Source organism: Anthonomus grandis, chromosome 3 (assembly GCF_022605725.1).
Source record: "Anthonomus grandis grandis chromosome 3, icAntGran1.3, whole genome shotgun sequence".
Lineage (NCBI taxonomy): Eukaryota > Metazoa > Arthropoda > Insecta > Coleoptera > Curculionidae > Anthonomus > Anthonomus grandis.
The window spans coordinates 25,434,338-25,458,541 of NC_065548.1; the positions used below are offsets into that span (position 1 = coordinate 25,434,338).

General features: G+C 31.6%; 1 protein-coding gene across 4 annotated transcripts in view; it reads right to left on the minus strand.

The window, feature by feature from the left end:
- Positions 1-24,204, minus strand: part of LOC126734430 (sex determination protein fruitless) — a 79,441-nt gene that overhangs the window by 31,975 nt on the left and 23,262 nt on the right. For all 4 annotated transcript variants that reach the window (XM_050438067.1, XM_050438069.1, XM_050438068.1 and 1 more), the window contains exon 5: positions 22,605-22,725. In XM_050438067.1, the coding sequence (XP_050294024.1) occupies positions 22,605-22,725 (121 nt within the window). The remainder of the gene's footprint in view (positions 1-22,604; positions 22,726-24,204) is intronic.

Genomic DNA, 24,204 nt, shown 5'->3' on the forward strand with positions numbered 1-24,204 from the left:
CGACATCTGCAATAGAATCTATAAATCTGCAAATATCCCTGGAAGAAAGAAAACGACTGCAATCAGAATTTATAGTGTTATCAAAAAAACCAGAGCAAAAAAGTTCAAGGAATATCAAGCATATACTAAAGTTTTTCTTAAACTCATGTACAGAAGAATTTACAACAAATACGAAGAACAGATATTCGAAAACCTATATAGTTTTATACATCCAGTCGCGAACCAAAGAGGCGCTCTTTGGAGTTCAAGTCCTAATCCAGAGATGCAAAGACGTCAACTAGGATCTATACGCATGTCTAATGGATTACGAAAAAGCATTTGATCGCGTTCAACATTATAAAATGCTCAATATCCTCGAAGAACCCGGCTTGGATGATAAAGATATTAGACTAATTTCAATTCTCTACTGGAATCACACAGAATCCTTAAGACTCGATGGAGATCGAACGGAACAGTTGAAAACACAAGGTCAGAGAGGTATATGTCCTTTCGCCTTTCAAATTTAACTTATATTCCGAAAAAATGTTCAACGAAGCCCTTAACAGAATAGATGATATCCTTTTGAATGGAGTCAGATTGAGTAATATTCGATACGCCGACGATACCATGGTGATAGCAGATAGCTTGGCAGTACTGCAAAGGTTAATGGGCCATATAGAGCAGTACAGTCAACAATAGAGATCACGTATATGTCGATGACGGAACTCGAATTGAACTTGTTCAACAATATTGTTACATTGGAACCATCATAAATGAACGTTGGAATAGTGCACAAGAAATAAAATGTCATATAGGAAAAGCAATGGTGGTATTTCACAAAACGACTGCCACATTCAAGAGTAACAACACATTGAATTGACGAAACAGTGGGCTGCCAAGGCAGTTGTGCATATAGGTCTCCTGATGGACCCGTCATGCCCCACCGGGGGTTACCAGAGCCCAACGGCCTTAGAGAAACCGATAAGGCTCTCTGGTCTGAAGGACTTAAAGCCGCTCGGTACACTGAAAGTATTACCCAAGTATTTGAACCTGGCGCGCGTGAGTGCTGGGCACTCCCCGATTACATGGTCATGGTCCTCCTCACAGCACCATCGGCATTCCGGGTTGTCCGCAATACCGATAGTATGGAGATGGCTTCTTAAGTGCCAGTGACCGGTTAAAAGACCTGTCACTAGCCGAATTTCGCGTCTTTTTAGGCGTAGTAGATTTTTGGTGAGACAGGCAAAGGGCCCACCTATGTGCGCTTTGGCCTGTCTCATACCAGGGGACTCAGTCCATCTTCGGTGGGTCCACTTGTCCAGCAGACCCTTCATTAACAACATATTATATGGCGTGGAATCCTGGACACTCACAGAAGCCACCCCCAAAAATTTGGAAGCTTTTGAGATGTGGATGTATATGAGAATCTTCAGAATATGGACAGCTCACATTATAAACATATAAATACTAAGAAGAATGGCAAAAGATCTAGAAGTCATGTACACCATTTAAAAAAAGTTATGTGAAATAAAGATCAATAATTCCTTCTGCAAACCAAAATACCAGGAAAGCTATTGGGTCAAAGAGGGTCCGGAAGAAGAACGTTATTTCGTTGCGGAATCTACGACCTTGGTTTGGGACAAGCTTAATAGAACTGTTTCGAGTTGTTACAAAAAAATTGTAATTGCCAACACCGGAAACGGATAAATGCCAGAAGAACAAAAGTATTTTTAAGTCTTATTGTTTCAAATTCTTTAGTAGAAGTCAGTGACCTAATGACCTAAAGGAGGAGCCGCTCTACTGGGAGTTATTACAGAAATGCAAAAAAAATCAATGACAAAAAGTAAAAAATAATAGGGAACAGGAAATCCCAAAACCCTAGGAGCAAAATAGATTGGGCCATATGTTCCTCCCCTCCAGGGGTGCAAAGGTCCAAAGAGAATAAACAAACAAGTTTTAACTCCTTGGCAAAAAAGTTAAAACGCGTCCTCAGCAACCTGTTTCGCCCATTTATACAGCACCAAGGTATGTGGTCATCTATTGTCTTTTCTAAGTCAGAAACAATCAAGCACAGAAACCAGCACTCAAGTTGACTCTTACCTACCAGTAATATAAATTACCATATTGACATTAAAATATTTATGACATTATGCATATTTATTTTTTCTCATGTTATCTATTTTTTAGCCTCTTAATTTGATAATCCAGATTTATTATATAAAAACAAAAAAATCACTGACATAGAGATTAGGAGTCTAGGAAATTTTTGACTAAACTTGGTAGAAAAATATCTACGCAACGGTAATCAACATTGAAAAGGAAGAAATGAAGATTAGTAGCAATTCTGACTACTTTTCGTTCTTTTGACGCCGCTCTAACATGGTTTTCGGGTAATTCTTAAAAGGATGAATTCGAGAGCCCAAACATTGACCAGGCTGCTGAAAATAGTCTTACCGAAGCAATTATTCATTGGTACTTATAGAATTAGTACTTATGAGACAAATTCTACAATTTTATATCCTTATCCTTGGTCAGACATCAGATTGAGAGATCCTGCAGGATAATAATTAAATCATAAATAACGTTTTGTTCCCAAAAAGCGCTGACAAAAGGTTTGGAAATATAGATTTTAGAATGAAAACTTCAAACGTAGAGGATTGCTCTTTCTTTCTAGTAATTTCTTCAGGACGCCCAGTGCCCCCGATTCTTTAGCAGTTCAGACATTTATTAAGCAAAATAACGTCCTCCTCATGTCGTTTGCTATTAAAAGGTTCGAATGTGAACCTCTTGATACCACCGATTACTGAGACAAATTATGTAGTAAAGTTGTAGTAAAGCAAGAAGAGTAAAGAACTTATCGAAGGGAGACTGGAGTCCTCAGTATGAACAACATTACAAGATACAATACGCCAAGAAGGGGACGTGGAATTTGTTGTACTTGAATTATAAACAGTAGAACCATTAATAGAAATATTATTTGTCCTTGTCATTCAACAAACTTGAAAAAGTAAAAAAAGGGACAATGTATCAATCATTCGTTTCAATCATGTGCAGCGTCTCTAAACTACAGAGAAAAGAACAGATTATTAGTAAGAAATTCTTCTCCTGTTTTTTTTTGTTTTCCAATTTTAATTAATTAATAGTAGCGTTGCATAACTAAACGCTCCAGCACAGTTTCTTCAACTTTTTTTCGCATTAAAATTTTTATGTCACAGCAAAACAAATTTACTTGAAGCAAAATTAATAGAATTCTAAATGAACATTTTAAGGAAAAACTCGTTTTGATTTTAATTGCTGTTCAAAATTTGCCTTGCTTTGTATACCACAGCTAATATTTATCATATAGAATAAAAACCTCAGAATGTAGACTGAAAAGTTCAAATTAATTATCTTGTTAGCATTGTCCTTTTCGAATACACAAAAGAAATTATTATTTTAAACCTCTAGACCCGTTTTTAAATTAAATTATATTAAATTCCTTTTTACTATCCAATATTGAGAAAATTAGTTATTTACTGTTTTATAGATGAAAAATGTACCTTGCCTAATATATACAACCACGTTAAATAAAAAGAAGAAATATATAAAGTATACTAATTAAAAAAAAATCCCATAATGGTCCATTATATTAAAACCTTCACAAAGTTTGCTGATCTCAACTTCCTAAAGATAGACTGATTTAACTAAACCCCTCTATTGCTTTGCCCAACCGATTAAAACTATATAATTATATACAAATAAAAAAATACACCACTGTTTGTCCAAGATTACCTTTCTCACTGTTTTTTTTTTAATCTCCAGTTAAATAATTCGCATTTTGTTTCTTGGCATATTCCGACAACTTGTTCTCCATGTTCTATAGTCTTAAATGGTTTTGATAGATGCCAGTTTGCATTAAAACGGCTTGTGCCAGAAATTACCCTTTACATTTATACAACTTTGGAAAGTTAGACAAGAATTATTTTCATCATCGCAAATCAGGCGCCCGCTTTTAAAAATCGCTTCTTAAGCTTGGAGCCGTCGTTGTCGGAATATGTAAATTTTGCGAATTATTTATAGAAGCATAACCAGCTGCAAAAATGTCACTTTGACTTACGTGTTTATAAGAAAAAGTGACGTGTGTCGTGTTATTTAACGGCTACAATTTGGTTGCAAGGTAGTATCGAAACTGGCAAAGGGTTGTGTAGTTGTTTCATGAAGATTGCATTTTTTTAAACCATAAATAGTTTATTAATTATATATGAATGGTTTATTATCAAATATGTTTTGTATAAGATGACCTATGAGATTGATTTATTGAGCTAAATTTATAGAGAGTATTCCACTTCAAAAGAAACCTAAGAAATATTTTGTCGGAAAATTATATTTAGTGATACAACTTAACTTAAAAAGTAGCCACAATAAACCTGGGATAGCAGTAGAGGGACACAAGGTGCCCCACTCACAACAAACCTAACGTAAGAAGTTGATTTTGTGAAAGGATTTTTCTGACTCATTAGAATAATAGAAGTGTTCTCATGAATAATCTAAAGGTGTCAAATCAAGTAACCTGGCTGACCACTAGGATATTTCAAGATCTTCCAACCGTATTGTTTATTAAATCTGGTACTTAGATTCTTATACTACCTGCCTAATTCTTTTAAGAGCGCAGATTATACTTCATTCTACGGCTCTTAGGCCTAGTAGGTGTTTCTCTAATCAATAGTCAATAGTGAGTATTGAATCATTTTATCCAGTTATGGTCAAAGAGTGTCCAATTTCAATAATATTTTATAGTAATTTCTCAATTGCATGAATATTTAAAAAAAAACACAAATCTATAGCAATTTAATCTATACCCAGTGATTGAAACTTAAATATGGTTATTCCTATACCGGTCTGGCCAACGAAAGTCTTCGAGGCTGAAATCGATGTATTAACTTGCAATGATAGGTTATGAGTTAAAAAGAGATCGATAGCGCTTGTTCTATTCCCCCTCTGTAAATCGACTCAATCGATGTAATCCGACTCAAATTTAACCTAAAAATGGCCGAGATGTACAACGTATTGCATTTGTCCTATCAGGGGTAAATGCAAGTGGTAAATCAGGGAATCGATGAAGCATTGTCGTTCTCTCTTTAACTTAACAGTTTGCCTATGAATATCTGTTACATATTAATACATGACTATTTTGGCAGCCAAAAAAGAAATTTGCCAGGCCGGTATCTCCAATTTACAAGAAATAAATACTTTAAATTGAATAAAATGACCAAATGATTTTTTGCAATTGGGATCTTTTTCAGTAGAATACACCTCTGAATTGACCAAAATATTGGTCATTGCGTTCTATTGGTATGGGTTTAACTTTAATCCAGTTGGACAAAATTTCGAGTTCATTCATTAAGTTTTTTAGCAGGTTAAACCTCTTATGTTGTCAAATTAGGAGTTGTATTCTCATCTTATTCTATTTTTATGTCATTATTTGTGCTGCTCTCATTAGATGCTGATTTTAACGCAGTTGGTAAAAAAATTCCCATTCTGCATTTAGGATTTTTTTCAACAGGTCAAACCTCTTATTTTAGCAAATTATGACATTTTCCATCAATTAGATCGAGATGGGAATTATTTATTTGACCAATTGCATGATAGAGACTTATATTTCATACATTTCGAGTTCTCCATACAGGACCTGTTTAAACAGGTTAAATCTCTTTATTTATCGGATTTTACATTCTTATCTACATTTCATTCCATTTTAGATTTTTTCCCAGTAAAGAGTTCTCCTTAAATCAGTCAAAATCAGTACAAAATGTCAGAGTTACACATTTGTATAAGCAGATTAAACTTTGTATGTTGCCTAATCGTGGTTCTTTTAAATCCTTACTTCTATCTTATTTCCTATTTATCTTATAGTTTTCACAGCAGCCTTATCTTCAATTCAGTTGGAAAAAATGAGAGTTCCGTATTTAATTCCTCTTAATTTGGTAAATTATAAGTTTTTCTTTATTTCATTGTTTGTATGGTAGAGCACCCAATCTGCTATGCTAAAATCGTAGCAAAAATTATGATGAATGACCTTGCATTGATAGGCTCTGGAGATGCTTAGCAAGAAGTGAAGAGCTAAAAAAACCATTCCTAAGAATCGACATTTTCCAAAAAAAATCATGTTTTTTCATTCAAATTCAACTAAAAAAAAATGTTTTTGGATTATCACTATGTGCTACTATTGAAATACTGATTTCAAACAAATGTTTTTTGTAATGTAAGAGTAGGAACATCTCGTAATAAAAGAAAAATACTTGAGAAATAAATGTCGGCGATTTAATTTAAAAAGATTTTAGGTCGCTAATGATGTCGGATGTCGTCATATATAGTGGATGTCGCAATACATCCACTTACAGTTTGACTGTGTCACTGTCGGTCTGATTTTTAAACCATTTATTCAATTTCCTGTTAATAAATTTGAACTTGAGATGCAGCGGTATGAATCTAATATGCTCTTAAAACCAAGATTACTGAGCTACTAAATTAATGACGCATTTCTACTGTTATTTGCCAATTTCGATGAACCAAAACAGTTATCACATCTAATACCCTAAAAAGGTAAATAATGCAACCTGTAGTAACCAAAGTGTACCCAACGACACAGAGTAACGTCTCGAAATAATAATTAATGTTTGTTAATGATTAATTATTAAAAATAGTGACAGTATAGCAAAATAGTGACAGAGTGCACCCCACAGCAGAAGAGAAAAATGTGTGAATATGTAAAAAATGTAAGAACGAAAAACCTGCTCACTCATCAAATAAGACTGTTATTAGTATTTTAGGGTAAAATACGTTTGTGTTTAAAAAAATTGTTATTTACATAAGTGGTAGAAGAGATCCAAAATAAAGGGTTGGTCGCGCCATATAATTTATTGACTTCAACAAAAACCTACTTAAAGTAGATTTTACTATTAGTATCACCATTTGTCTCTTTAAAAGACGGATTCCTTTGTAATTAGTTACAAGAGACACTTAAAAATAATAAAAATTTGTGTCATGAAAGTTTTTGGTTCTTCTCTACTATTTCTTTAAAAGTGACTTATTTGGGGGCTGATCTAACAAATCTAAAACAAAGCGATGAAAAGCGGTTAAATCTGGTTATTTGCGAAAGTATTCTATGGTTAAATGGCATGCAAAGCGTCAATTATATATTTAATCTATTATTATTTCCATTTCAATTAAAACTTGTTGACTGTAAAATTCCAACGCCGAAGAAAAACTACATTATCATGAAATCCCACCAGTTCCATTTTACGAGATTAAATTCAGGCAAATATGGTATTCAATTTGGAAGTTTGTACTTTTATATCAGGCGCGTGTGATATTACGAAAATCTCCACGTTAAAGATAAAATTTTAAACTCATTATGTAACAGAACTGGAAAACTAAAAACTTATAGTGCTATTATAAAAAAATATGCCTCTACTAACGCGGAGCGGGATAAATTAGCCACCATGTGCGCAAACCGTAAAAAAAAACTTGACAAACGGTTCAGCATTATGGCGTAAGTAATAAAAACCGACCATATTCGGGCAATTTGTTACATTTAAGTAGCCAGATTTAGTGAGTTATAAAATTATTAAAATTTGTCCAATAAACTCGCAGGTAGATAACGTCGCTATTTATGCACTCCAGTAAAAATGATAAATTTTCAGTTACTCGTTCCAAGTAAATTTAGCGTAAAAAATGAACGGGAAAAGCTGTGAGAGTTTTTATAAGAATAGATTGCGCTCGTTTCATTTTCCGACCGTGAAAAATGTGATAAATTTCCTTCATTTATACCGCTGGAAATTTTTTTAACTTTCAGGGGGCGCGATGGAATTCTAGTTTAAATTTTAATTCTAGTTTTTTCTAATTTATGGTGAAGTTTTCTAAACAAAACCATTTGATGTTCTTTGAAGTATTAAAACTATTAACTATGAAATAATTTTTTTCCTCTAGTAGCATGGTTGAAGTTTAAATACTATAGGGTTTTCGCAGAAGAAAATTTTATTCCAGCCTGACACTTCGTTGTGAAATAATGGTATTTGTACCACTCATTCATCGGAACATTAAGTGCTTTTTATTAAAATGTCGTGGTGATAAATTTCCCAGTATTTTCTACTTAACATTGAAAAGTTAGAATTAGTAAGCAACAACTTTGTTCTAGTTCAACATGTGCACAGGGGCAAGGGGGATGTTTTGTTTACAAACATATTCATCGATTCTCTGCTGTCAAGTTCAACACGCATTATCGAAAGAGGAAATTTTCAGCTATATATCTACACAAAAAATAATGTTAATTTAACCTAGTGATGTTAGATTTTGGATTAAAAATAAAAAGTAGAAATAGATATATGTTATTCTAAGAGCAAAAATAACATCATAACTTCAAAGCACAAGAAATTGTTATTCCTAAAACGGCTTCTAAAAAAATTTGAAATGGCAACACCGCAGGCAAAAGCTGACGTTATCTTGCGAAATTTGATCTCGACAAACGGCTTTGTGTTTACATTCGGCATTTGTGAAGTTCTGTTTTTTCTTTTAAGTTTTTGGTTGAAAAGGGAAAAAGGTCGAGTAATTTCAGTCTTTTTGTGAATTATTATAGTAAAAACTTGTGCCGCACCATGGGAAAAGTCGATTTAAGCCGATCTTTTCACGAGGAAATACCGACATTGTCAGAACATCATATCAAGGGACAACCGTCATCATAAACTTAGAATAATAAAAACTTATTAAGAAGTCTATAATAATTATAAAATATATAATTTCCACAAAAACGATTTTTATTGGATAAGCACCTTTAAGTACGTTAAAAAAACGCATAGAGAGTTCATAAACGGTAATATTATTTATAATTTAAATCATAATATATAAATAATAAATATTTATTATGGAAATATTTTTTTAGGACGTCACTGGTAAAGATTACTTTAGTACAAGTATCGGTGGATTCAACAATGCGATCGAGCGGCGTTGCGATGTTGTTGCCTTTTTCTCTAATATACGTTATCTACATTTATTTACCTTTAAATGTCGACTTCTTTATAGAGTATCTTAATCATATTTTATTAAAGAGGAATAGTATCGTATTGTATATTTTTTTTCGCCATTTCTACATAAGTATTTGACACCATTGCACAAAGGAGTGTGTCCGGTTGTTTTGAGGTTGTTGATCGATAGAAAGATGGCGCGGAACGTGATTTAGCGATTTGTTGCAGAAGCTGTTTTATTTCATTTATTCGCCAATATATGAGGCACTGTGTATTTTTTAACTTGGGTTTTTCCCGATTGGCCTTCTGTTCTGGTTGCCATTGCCATCCAAAACCTTACGTCATGGGTCATACCTCATTTCGATTTCAATATTTTCCCTCAAGACGTTTATTGAGAGACTAAAGTACTAAACACTATAAACTTATTATTCCCATTAATATTTAGTCTGCAGTGCCTGTCAAACGAGATGTCAAGTGCTCTTGACAAAATACGAATTAACTATCTATTTATAAATCCAATAATCTCGGGTACTCCAGTGGTGTACTTTCTCGTGTGTTGTGTTACCTGAAACTTTATTTTTTACTTTGGTTGTTATTCACAAAATGTCTGTTTATGGGTGACGTAAAGGCCAAACATAAATACTATGTCCCATACTGCACAAACCTATATTCTAGCCGCTTCCATTTTCCAAGAGGAATCCCAAATATAGACAGCAATGGATAATTAATATTAAAAATCCTTACTTAAAAACCACAGGTGAAATAATTCAAACAGAACCCTGTGTCTGTGTCAATGATTTTGCCCCAGAATTCATTCTATCCACAATCGTCAGATCAAAACACTAAGTATCAAAGCACTAAGAGAAGCTAGGTTGTCCCAGGTGATTAAGGGTTTGATGGGGTAGCATATTTCAGAATCTGTAAAGTATGTACCATAAATGTACATGGATGTAGCCATATTTTCTAATTATTATTCATTTGTAGCACATAATTAATTTTATGTTTAAAAAGAATATTGGTGTCTTTCCTAAATATAATATTAAATTAAAATGCTTTTGAATTACCACACCTACGATACCTTCGATGAAGTGCCGCGCCATCTTTCGATCGAGCGGACAACTTAAAACAACCCGACACATTCGTTCCATTAACTTTCATTTCTAAAGGGAGATGTTCTGTGCTATAGTTCCTCGGCAATGCTTATTCTAGCCTTTCAATGTTCTAAGATTTTCTACAAATAAGTCTTTCTCGACAAGCATGTATATCTCTCAAGCGTTCAAACTCGTCGATTTTTATTTTTTCTTGCGCATTTTTTTCAGTAAAAAATTAATATACAGGGTAGCTGAAAAAGGAGCTATAATAACCAACATTATTTATTCAAATAGAACACCCTACATATTCTTTCAAATTTCGATTCTACGTAAAATTCTAAACACATTTTATGTTTTATTTGATATACAATTTTTTTGACCAATTCGCATATTTAATATTCTATAAAATTGAAGATTTTGAGAGAAAGTGGCGTGCTTTGAAGAATACCTTAAAAATGTACAGTCACCATAATAAAATGATTATCACTTAAACTGTGACTATTAGTTTGTAATAAAAATTTATTTAACGATGCAGCAACGGACTGATATTCTAATAATGGCTAGTTATGGTGATATGAAAAGGAATCCTTTTCTTCTGATGTGTTTCCTCTCCTGCGCTTCCCCGATTCAGTCGCTGCCTACCCCTGCCCTGTGTACATAAATATAAATAAATTGTATTTTTTAAAATTTTTTTTCAACCTCTATCAAAAAGTATTGGAGAAATATTTTTACGTAAGGTTTCTTTTTTTTAGTTTTCTTGTTAATTTGTTTCCTTTTTTGTTGCTTTTTCTTGAGGATGTATCACTTAAAAGTGCATCTTGCAGAGGTACTTTTAAGAAACGGTTTCTATAATCGAGATGCATTCCTATTTGCTAACTTCACTTACATCATAAGTACAACTGTTTTGTAATTTTTGATATTGGCAAATAAACCTTTTGAATTTGAAAATTAAGAAAAAATATTGACGTACATGCCAATGTAAAAAAATTATGGAAAGTTGGCCGAAAGTCTGTTCTTTTTGAAGAAGATAAGTTAAATTTAAGATTAGCACTTCACGAACATCCTTGTACATCTGTATTTTAATAAAAACTCGATATTTAGAAATTTCGTACAAAGTTTCCTATGTACAAGAACTTCTTAATAATGATCCAGAAAATCACCTAAGGATTCTGTGATAATATGGTATCGTATGTGACAAAATTCTAAATTTTTTAGATAATTGAATAGTTAGAGAAGAATCCTTTTAGTCACATTTTTATTAAGCGGGGAAGTTAACAAATACAATTATCGTCACTGGTTGCAAAAAAACGCACACTGGATTATTGAAAAAAATACTTAGTATCCGCAAAAGGTAAACATCAAAACAGCAACACAGCAAAATGTATGGATGGAGATGATTAACAATAGGATCTTAGGACCATATTTTTTTGAAGGAAATCTAAATGCGGGTTTATATTTAGATTTCTTATCTTTAGAATTAATTCCTGCTGTTGCAATCCTCCAATACTTCTTATACTAATAGTGGCAGGTTCCAAGATTTTTTTTTTTAAATACTAATTAACCAAGGATCTTCAAGACAAGACAAGAAAACTATTATTTTTTTTCTCGAAAAGTCGCGGAATAATATTATAATTAAGTTTCTAAGCAAAATATGTCTTGTAAAATATACGCAATATTCATCGAAATATTAAAGATATTTGGTTAAAGAATACAAATTTATACTAGATATACTTCAAATTGCATATTTTTTAAATAAAATAAAAGTTTTTCAAAAAAATATTAATATAATTTTTTTTTGGAAAAAATATAGAAAATGTTAAATTTTTTATTTTGCGTTCAATAAATACATTTGGCAATTCTTTTTCTTTTAATTGAGGATAAAACTTATTTAAAAATGCTGCAAATGCTAAATTCCAAGAATTTTTTAAAGGAAAAATGAACCGAAAAGCTCTAAAATGGAACAAGAAAATTACCATTTTTTGTAAAAAAAACTTTAATTACTTCCTAGATATTTTATATATAATTTTGACTATATGCTATTTTTTAAGCCTTAACTAAGGACGTTTGTACAGGAATGAAATATTCCGTTATTTTTTCCAGAACACTTTCTTAGTTTTTTCTTTAAAATATAGCACCAGTTGTATTCAAAAGTCGTAAAACTAGATGATGATTTCACCAAGATGATCTAATATTAAGAAATTTTTGTTCAATTTTTCTCAGGCTCTCAAACTACAATCTTCTTAAAATTATTGATCGATAACTCCAGGTAAAACTTAAACTGGATATCAGTTTTATACGAAAACTTACTTAAAAAAATTAAAAAACAACAGAAAAAATTATAATGAAAACAACAAAGGTAAATAAAAATTTATTTGACGATTGTAAAGTATAAATATTGTTTTAGTTTTTTAATGTCATCAATCAAACTATAATAAAAAGTATCTAATTATAAAAACTGCCACGAAATACTTAGAACTTTGATGAATTCTAAAAATTAGCAACTTAAATAAAACATGTTTTATATAAGACAATTATTTAAGTTTTGTTAATATTTGACCATAATTGTTTATATTTTTTTAAATGATAGTAATTAAATACTGAATTTATTGGCAAGACCAACACCTAATAGTTTATTTAATAGTACTCATTTTTTAATTTAAGTTAAACATCTAAGCAAGAAGTATTCACCGAATAGCGGTTTAAAAAACGTTTTTTTTTTCTTTTTCTGTATCATTATATTTCTAAAACAGTTCAAAACGGCCAATTAAATAATTTGCATTAAAAAGTTACCTTAAATTAGCTATTTTAATCGTATTTTTTAAATTTGAACTGAAATTTTAAGACCGCCAATGCACTTGATATCAAATTTGCCAAAGATGATTTGAAAATTCTGACAAGTTTGGAAATATTGAATAATTGGGAATTAAGGGAGAATTTTCAAATAAATTTAAATTTGAAAAAAAATCATATGGCCATAAACTTAATTAAAGTTTTTGTACAAGAAATGCCTAATTTTCGCAATTTTCATACCCAACTGTTAAAGACTGAGGATAAGTGATAATATATACTTATTATATAGATAATAATATATACCATTTTTTAAAATCCCAATTTGTATTAAAAAAATAATAAATTACTTTATGTTAAAATTTTCACTTTTCACTTTCTTTTAAATATAACATAGGTACCGTGTGTCCAAATTAAGTTAAAAAAGTATGAGATATTCATATTGCTTGTATAACACAACTTACTCTAATCTAAGCTCAAAATGTACGTACTTAAAAAAATAGTGGAAATGTACTGGTTCCAATTTGTTTTTGACGAAATTGTTTTAATTTTATGGCATATATTTTTGCATTTATCTTTATATCTCAATTTTGATCTAAGGGTTTTCGTGATCTTTTAAGTTATTTCACTGTATATTTGGACTTTTTAATTATTTTAATTTTTTAATTAAACTGGAAAAAAAATCATAACACACTAAAAAAAATGCTAAGGAACAAAAATAACATAATCACAAACTGAAATAGGATTAAAGTTAGGAGAACCAGTAAACAAGTGTAACTTAATATTTGTATTTTCTCTTTTTTACTGCCATGAAATAAAATTATTCTAAAAATCTATTTATAAAGCCAAAATATCTCCTAAACTAAGTTTTAAATGAAAATTTTACATAAAAAATAGGCAAAAGTTATCAATACTCCCATTTTTCTTAGCACCTTGATGTTTAGGTGTGCTTAGCTTAGATGAAAGTAATGATGTCGACATCTCAAGCAGATCTCTCAAAACCTGTCAACGATAGAATTTGATCTACTAATATGTAACACTTTGCATTAAAATCTATTTCAATGAATAAACATTTGTCAATTGAATATAATCGACATTATTTACGTGAAAGTATTATGGAATTATAATTAATGCGCGGTGAAATTAAGCTAATATACAAGGTGTTCCATTTCAAATATTAAATATGTTGGTTTACTTTACATAAGTGGCAACATTGCAACAAAAATATTCTATAAAAAAACATACAACCTACCATTGATCCATATTACCGCGTATAGTTAAATGATTCACAATTTAATAAATAATTTGTTCATAATTAGTGCTTGAGTGTACCGTAATTTTCAAGAACAGCATGAAAAAATATTTGTATAGTGTTTATATCAAAACAAAATACATCTACTTCTTTCAATTCAAGCATAATTTAAGAAAAAAAGGCTGTTAATATTGAATACGAAAGTAAATAGAAGAAAATATAGTTATCAGCATTTAAACTAATGTTTTAATTTTTATAAAAAAACTAAAGCCAAGAGGAGATTTTCAATTTATTATCTTTATATTTATTTATAAAAAAACTCAACAGTTTATATGCTTTTAACTACTGCAACTTTTATATATGATGGCAATATTAATAGAATAGGTCATAAAAATGTTTTTTTTGCACCAGACCCAGACAAAACATATGTTTAATGTACTACAGCTGAAAATATAAAACCGTAAACGTAAAAATTACGGTTTACAACGGACAAGCTGTTTTCGCTTAAAGTAGGTTCATTTGTCATTAATAAAAAAAAACAACGAATAATGTAGTTCGTCGACCGCACGACGAAATTAGAATAAAAATATCGTTATTCAATTAAAAATCGAAAACATTTCCGCTAATTCGTGCAAAGTACTGCTTAGAATAATACTTTTCAGTTATTCAGCATCTGTCTTCCGTCTCAAAGAATTTCCCGTTGTCGCAGATGATTTTTCAAATACAAATAACCGTTTATCGAGAGCGATCGTGCGGGCATGATTATGTAGATGTCTTTAATAGATTTACATAAATAACATCGAAACCAAAACAACCGCAGACGGTGAATTGATATTTTAATTAAATGTTTACTTGAGAAGGATAAAAGTACCTCGAAGTAGATCGCTATTTAGTCCGCCAGAACTGGTATAAATTCCTAAACTTACCCTTAATTAAAATCGCCTTAGGGCCGTTATTGTTTCTAGTGATAAATCACAGTATTATATGGTCAGCATACTTACTATCTCGTTAGGTGAATGGAATAGTATAAACAAGAGATAAAAATAACAATCAAAGCAAAAGCATTAGTAACATAGCCAGCAAGCATAGCAAAGGAAAAAGGAAAAAAGTAATAAAAAAGCACATGGAAGCACAAAACCAGTTTAATATTATTATTAAAAAATATATATACAAAACTGTACAAACATCACAATATATAACATTCACACGTAATATTTAAATAAATAAAAAGTTAACATTTATTTTGTTCTTTTTTTGTGTGGCAATAATCAAGCGTAGATGCACAGCCAAAAAACACATGCTTACTTATAAATATGACGACGCTTATTTTATCGAGCGCATAAATAATTGTTTTGGTGTAAAGGCTTACTGTTTTACTATTTCATTTACTCTATATATAAAGAAATGAATCGTATATAATGGGTCCAATTTGAAATCCAATTTTTTGAGATTTAATCGAGTTAAGATTGATTGAATTTCATTCATAAAATGAAGGCTCTGAATTATTTGGCCAGTTTGATATGTAGATACATGGTGTCTCAACTACACGTGTTAAAAAATACTGTTTACGAGATAATCGCATTTACAATTTTCACTGAAACCTGTAGATCAAAAATTATCGGATTATCGGTAAATTTTGTTAGCATTTCTTTTATGTAAGAGATAAATCAAATACTTTCTTAGAACTTGGTACTTATTACTACATTAAAATTTCAGCTTAAAGTAAATCGGCAACCTCTTTGCAACTAAGGCTAGCCTTCACCAAAAATAACACTTTCTGTATTTTTTACGCTGTTCTTGCCTTACCTAAAACTTGCCTTGGGTATGAAACGCTTGGTAGCCAAGATTGTTCCAAAATTTAATTATGATCAGAAACAGAAGCGATTTAAAGTTGCTCAGGGTTCCCTTAATGAAGTCAACCACGATGTAGAGTTACTGAAACGTATCATATCAGGTGACGAAACATTACTTGGATATGGTAGATGAGTTGTATATGATAGGTAGTACTCCTTAGTATGGACTACTACAAGTTTAGCCAATAAAATTTGGCTATCCGAAAAAACACCCGTGTGGGAAAACACTTCATGGCTTTTGCACTACGATAATGCACCTGCTCACACTTCATTGGTTGCTCATGAATTTTTGACTAAAAACAATACTACAACAATGCCTCCATATTTGACAGATATGGCGCTGTTGTCTTTTTTCCAAAAATAAAGAGAACCTTAAAGGGCCATCGGTTTACACCAAAGATCGAATTTGAAGTATTTCGAAGATTGGAAGAAAGGCTGGCACAGGTCCTATATCTAATGGGGACTCTTTTAAAGGCGACAACGTTAGTGTATATCCATAGATAACGCTCCAAATGTTCATATGGAAATAGATTTCTTGGCTCTAGCATTGAAAATGGTTTGATATTTCACACAAAAATAAGAAATCTGGCTAATAAGTTGTTTTCCACCTGTTTTGCAAAAAGAGTTACTGTTCAAGAGCTAAGACCATAGTTACCTTATTTAAATCTTATTAGTCATCAAAAAAATATTTATTCGGTAAAGGGTGTCCCAAATTCGAGCCTCACCTATCTCGTTAACTGGAAGAGATACGAGGTCGGTTAAATTAAGGCAAAGTTGCACAATTTGGTGCTCATTAAAACGGCCTTTTGAAATTGGAAAAAACCGAATATTGGCGATTTCATTTTTATTTGTTTACGACTCTATTTGAATATAATTCTCATTGCTACTTTCTCTATATTACAAAATGGTGTCCTCAAATTTTCAAACCGACGTTTCGTATTTGAGCTGTCATCACCAAGTTTGTTTTTTTAAATACGGTCCTCAATTTTTTATTACGGATTAAGAGCCCCTCATGTTCCATCTTCTCCCGAAGATGCTAACATCGTTAGCGAAACATGTGTCGAGAGTAAAAATACAAAGTTTTGATAAACTGTCTCGTAATTTTATAACGAACACTATTGGTCAATGGAAAACCCAAGTAAGACCTCAGGGACTACAATCATTTGATTATATGGGTCGGTATGTAGCAGAATGAAATTATCGGCCCGTTTTTTTCTTAAAAGAAATCTAAATTCCGAAAGATATGCCGAATTGATAAGGACCAATATAATATATTCCTTTGGATGTATTACGTCAACTATGGTGGCAACAGGACGGTGCACCACCCCATAATGGACGATGCGTCACCAATTTATTAAATGAATTGTTCCCTAACAAATGGATTGGAAACCAAGGACCCGTACGTTGGCCCGCTAGAACCTCCGAACTAAACCCTTTAGATTATTTTCTTTGAGGATTTCTTCAAAACCGTCTTTATCAAAATACGCCACAAAATCTTGAAGCCTTACGTCAAGACCTAACAAGGGAGATCAGGGCTATCCCCGCAAGAATTATTCAGCGTGCGATCCATAAAATTCACAGACTGACATAAAAATGCATCCAGGCAGGCGGATTACTAGAATTATATTTGAATATTTGCTTTAATTGTTTTATTTTTAAACCTCTGTTTATGTTAGTGTATAAGCTTTTTTTTATTAATGCGTTATTATAAAAAAAGGTGTTTTTAATCCTGTTTTTAATCCTATTAAATTTTTTGTCATTATTATTAAATTTTTATTTTTTTACGCCTCTATTTGAATAGGTGTAACAAAATAAATTACACATTCTCACGTTTCGTATTTTAGCTGTCATCATGAAGTTTGTTTTTTTAAATACGGCCCTGGATTTTTTATAATGGATTTTAAGAGCCTCTTATGTTTCTAAACCAACACTTCAGGTTTAGAAACATAAGAGGCTCTTAAAATCCATTATAAAAAATCCAGGGCCGTATTTAAAAAAACAAACTTCATGATGAGAGCTGAAATACGAAACGTGAGAATGTGTAATTTATTTTGTTACACCTATTCAAATAGAGGCGTAAAAAAATAAAAATGAAATCGCCAATATTAGGTTTTTTCCAAATATCTTCGGAACTATTCGGAATTTTTGAAATTTCAAAAGGGCGTTTTAATGAGCACCAAATCGCCCAACTTTCTCTAGAAGAGACCTCCTCTCTAGAAGAGATACCTCGTATCTCTTCTAGTTTACGTATGATATCGTTCTTTAATTTGCCTTTGAAAAATTATGTCTAAAAATAATGTAGCCCATTGAAATGTTCTAACATGTATGTCATCCAGCGTGTGTGATCCAAAAGTGTCTCCACCTTTATGCTTACCTAGTGTTCCGGAGGTTCTCTAGCCGTCTGTCCGGCCGACCTCCATTATTTTTGTTTTGCAATGCTGTTCCTAATGCTATGATCTTTGTGCGACGTATAACTTCTGTGTTTTCTATTCCATCCCTTAGATTTATGCCAAGCATTGACCGTTTTATTGTTCTCAGCTTGATTGCGTTTTTTCGAGTTTTAGGTGCCATCGTCTCTGGTCCGTACGTCAGTACCGGCAGAATACAAGCCTCCCATACTCCTTGTCTATTAACTAATCGGTATATATTTGTTCTTGATTGAGACGAAGTCACTCTGTCTGAGGCCTCATTCTAGTGGTATTTTTTGTCCGTTGTTTCTTCAATTTTTATGTACATGGTGGCATTTTAATAGATATCATTTAATAGAGTAGTGTACTAGGAGTCTATTCTAGCTTTGTTTAGTCTCTGAAATACCAAAATTAACCAGAATCTTATGCAGTCCCAAGTAGTTTTGAAGACTACAAATACCAGATATATAACATATAACATACTATAAATATAACATACCATAATATTCCTCACATTTTCCAATCAATGTTTCTAAGGTCTATAATTGTATAAATAGTACTAAACCCCTTTCTAAACCCTGCTTGTTGGTAAAAGTCTACTTTGTTAGTGAGGATTTTTTAACAGTTTATATAGATGGAATAATAGATTGATTGGTCTATAGTTCTCTATAGCAGTAGTATCGCCTTTTTCAAACAGTATTATTATTTCTGCATTTCCAACTTTTTGGTATTTTGCATTTAAACTGATACATTGATTGACTAATACTTTTAGGATTTGAATATCTCATGTCTCCACCTATTTTTATTATTTCTGCTGTTATTCGGCCTTCGCCTGGGCAACGACCATTTTTCATACGTTGGAGAGCCATATGTATTTCATCAATAGTGACTTCAGAGTTGATATTTGGTACTGCTATTTCGGGTGAATTTAGTTTTGCTTTTTTGACTCGTACAACTCAACTGTAAAAAATCTTCGATGACTTTTGAGAGTTTCCATCTTTATCTTTTATTCGATGTATACGCTGTTGTCCCCTTGATAGTGTTCTTCTTAATAATTTCATGTTTTCTGATTTCCCATTTTATGATTTTTTTAACGTGTCTAATTCAATAAAATTTCTCTTCAAGTTTCGTCTCAGGTCTATTAGTTGTTTTGTTTTTTTAGATATTTTTTGTTTCTTTTGGTTTTATTCAGTTAGCAACTTTTTTCACTGCAGTTTATATATCATTTGTGATTTTTTGGGATATATAGTCTTCGCTTAGATTTTCGAGCGCTTTTATTTTTGTTCTAATTGCATCCGTTGTTGGAAAAAGTTTTTTTTTGAATAAGTTTGCGTCATTCGAATTTTAAATTCATTGATATTGTAGCTCTTAAATCTGTATGTTAGATGTTCTGGATAATTTCATAATGATGTATCTCACAATCTCTCAATATCTTTCGGGATAATCGCTCGGACACGTGTATTTTGATTTCTGGCTTTTCATCTAGAGCCTTGAAATACAGAGTGATCCAAAAATAAGATATTGCCACTTTAAGTTTTTAATATAGTTCCCATAATATCAAGACTTTACTTTAACCTTAAACAACTTTCAGAAAATTAAAAAACGCAAAAAAATAGAATTCACCCCTACTTTAAAGTTAAAATTCATCTGCTTTAAAGAGGTAGGTCAATGTGGTGTATAATAAGTGCTGAAAGTGGTGTTCATTTACCTCCATGGAATAACAAAGATTTTCTTCTTCGAATCTATTCTTTACATTTTCAAGCCTGTCTTGAGTTGTCTACATTTAGCCGTAAACCACCGTACTAAAAAGTTTCAAATGCCCCCAAAGAAAGTAATCTAAATCTATGTCCGGAGATCTCGGCGGCCACTTAATGGGTCCTCGTTTGTCGATCCACTGTTCCGAGAAATTAATGTCCAAAAACTGTCGTACTGCAATCATATAGTGCGGTGCACCACCTTGTTGGAAATTAACGTCATTTTCATTAAAATTGACGTCATTTTCTATTATTTCGGTAATTTGTTTCATTTTTCTTAAATTTTTTAACATGTCCAGGTTCGTCTCGGCCGTCAAGGTTCCAGGATTAAAGAAAGGCACAATATGATTATCGAAAATGCCAGCCCACACATTCATCTTTTCAGGATATTGCGAGTGTATATCACGAAACAAATTTGGATTCAAGTCACTCGAATAATACAGCAATATCGACAGTTATGTCTATTCTCAGCACCATGTAAATAGAATGTACTCATCCGAGAAACAAATATTAAATAATAGATTTGCGTTGGGACACTAGTTTGCAAAACTCCAGCCTTCTATCAAAATTGTCTTGAATTGAATGAACATGAAGTTTTATCTTGTATGGGTGAAATTTATCGTCGCTCAAAATCCTTTGTAGCGGTGAGCCTATAAACCCTAAAAAAATAACCAGTTAACAAGTGCTTTGAGGGTTGTTAAATGCTACATGTACCAAATTTGCCATTTCTTTTGGTGTATGTAAACTGCTATTTCTAAGTGGTCGATTTTCTCGATGGCGATTACGGCGATTATTACATACACATTCAGATTCTTCAAATTTTCTTATTAACTTAAATACATACTTATCAGTAATATTTTTATCTGGAGCTCTTGCAATGCTTCCATTTTTGTAATAAATATTTCTTATTTCTACGCTTTCTTGAATTGAATAATTCATTGTACAGTTTAATTAGCCTAAATATCTTAAAAACGATTGAAGATACACTTTATTAAACAAAAGTTACCAAAAACTTCATGGAAAAAGTGTAATGCAATATCTTATTTTTGCAGCACCCTGCATTGTACGGTTATAAATGAAAAGACGCCCCCCTAGAAATCAAAATTGACGAGCTCCATGTATCATTTGAGAACAAGTATCTCATCAGGTCAATTCTAAAAAATAGTGACATGTCAGCATTCTCGGAAACAATATTAACAAAACCAGCACTATGTCACTAAATAATCATTATTGTCTATAACCCTTAATTCAATTAATTTGTCTGTGATGTGCAAGTCAGCCCATTTTTTTTTTTAAAGAAGCAAATAACTCATCCAAATTTGACCAACTTTTATCCTTTCAACTTTGTCCATAAGTTTTCCACTAGATTTAGGTAAATTATTAGACCACGCACCTTTCTTTACCATACGATGCCTATGTAAGGCAAAAGCTTAGGTCCATTATTAAATTATAAATTAGATAAACCATTCATGGTTCACAATCATGACCTATTGGGAGTAGTTTACACCACTCTAAGTGAAAACACTGAGGAATTACGAGGAAAAACCCAAAATAACTAAAAATCTTATAGACAAACCTAAAAGTGTTCACTAATCAGTAAATCTCAATATACATATTAAATTCAAGGGAAATAGGATCAACTTTAAAGTCTTTTGTATTTATGCTTTTGTTAGGTGAAGTAGTAAGAGAGAAAGTGAAACTTATTGAAAAACATGTAGAAATTTGATTTTACTTGCTTAGAAAGTCGTCTAGGTCAGAATAAAAACTTGGGAATTATGAATTTATGAATACCAATGAACAAGGAAATTATGTTCGAGTATTTAAAAATACATCCGATCAGCAATTTGCATATTTACTAATAATCAAAAGTATAGAATTCAACAGAGAGAATAGAATTAGTCTCACGATCCTGATGACTCAATTGGATTAAAATCGTATTTTAATCGTCTACTGGATTAATGATCAATCAAAACTTACTTGGAGATGTGACAAAACCTTTGTAAGGATAAAATGTTGTTTCATTAAATAAAATAAATTATATCTGCAAACAAATGTAAATAAGATTATCTCAAAAACTATTTCGGTTGCAGTGCTGCAACTGAATTTTTTAAATAAACTGTATATAAATGGTATATTCTCAAAATTGTTGTTTAATACTATAAAAATAGGATTTCTATTGGCCAAAATATATAAACTTAAGTTTCTCAGTAAGTATAACTTTTATTATCACAGAGTTATCAGGTGTTTGATGTAAAATTAGGACTTTTTTTTAAATCCCATAATTGTTTTCCAATTTATGACTTGTGTAAGCTCTTTTGAACATTTAGTACATACTAGGCCCTTTTGAATAAACCGAATCTTAATTTCAACACCAAACTACTTCTTCACCGCGATATTCACATTCAATTTGAATTAAACAAAAAATAGGTAAGCTCCTACACCAAAACCGTTTATTTATTATATCGGAACACCTCAACTTACCATCTACTGTGTCTGTAATGTCAGGTGGTGCCAGATTCGACAGGTCGTTGTTATCAGATAGGTCCGGCTGACTGCCCAGCGACAGCCGGCCTTCTTCTTGAAGCACGCTCACGCTGCCGCCCTGCTCAAATGGGATCTTGTTACATAGAATTCTATACAATATTTAAAATAAAATGATTGATTTAAGATATAAAACTGTGTTTGGAAAACAATAAAAAATAATTATCATTTTGTTTTAACCAAATTTGGGAAGGAACTTTTAAAGAATAATAAAATTGTTTCATTTCAGTCAAGTTGAATTGGAATATGAGTAATCTAATTATAAAATTAAAATCAAATGAAAACATTATTTTACTATAAATTTAATCTTAAATTCCAATCACTGTTGATTCCAGCCAATAAAGTCGATTCAGTATAAATTAAGTAATATTCTAAATGGGCAAAATGAGTTCCTAAAATACATTTCAAAAGTGTAATTTGTTAATCGATTTGGAAACTTAATATAATTTAAGTAGCTGTACCAATTTATTTTTTCATAAGAAACGTGGAATCTGGTATAATAATATTCCACAAAAAGTTACTTTCATGTCACATCAGTTTCAATTAAACCTTTTCATATTTGCACCCACAAAATCTCCATCGATTTTTCAAGCAAACAATATTCCAATAACGGTAAATAAAGATTTTTGCATCGAACCATTGGAAGATCTTGAATTATATCTGGTAGGAAGTGCGAGGCCAATGACAATGAAAAAATGTGTGTATATTAGAGCATGCAGATGCATGCAAATGAAACCTAGTGAGAAAACCTATAACTATTCCTAACCTATTCTAGTGAGAAATCTTATAACCAGAAGGGCACAATAGACTGTTATACTGATATCACATGAATCACGATCAACCAATTTCTTCTTAAAACTTTCCATTAAACCTTTTGTTAGTGGTTAATTGGATTAATATTTACAACAAGAATATGATTTATACTGCATGGTAGGAACAAATTCAAAAATTTTTGAATTTACTTAGGAAGGTAGTGCTGATAGAGCAGATAGAAGAAATATATCAAATATTATCTCTAAATATTATTAGACTCGATGAATGTGATTCGAAAACAAAGGATACCGTTTTTTTGAATCAATGTTTATGACTGCAAACATTTATTAGACTTTTCCTTTCTGCTCCTGGAACATCATAATCATACATCATAGGTGTAATTTGTCAATTGATTTGAAAACTTAAAATCTAAGTAACTGAACTCTTCCTTCATAACAGACGTTGAATCTGGTCATAAAGAACTTTCAACATCAGTTTTAATTAAACCTTTGGGTTTTCATATTTGCACCAACAAAACTGAAAACCACCATAAATTTCTCAGGAAAACAATATTCCCACAACTGTAAACGTAGATTTGTTGCGTTGAACTATTGGAAGGACTTGGATTATGTCTTGGCATGTTCTCTTTTTCATAGTTGTCAATAAACATCTGAGTTATTCGCAATTTGTTAAGACGAATAAATTATTAAATCGTTTAATTATTTTTACTTAACGTCTTTATAAAACTTATGTGAACGAAATACTAGACTAGGGAGAGCAATGACGA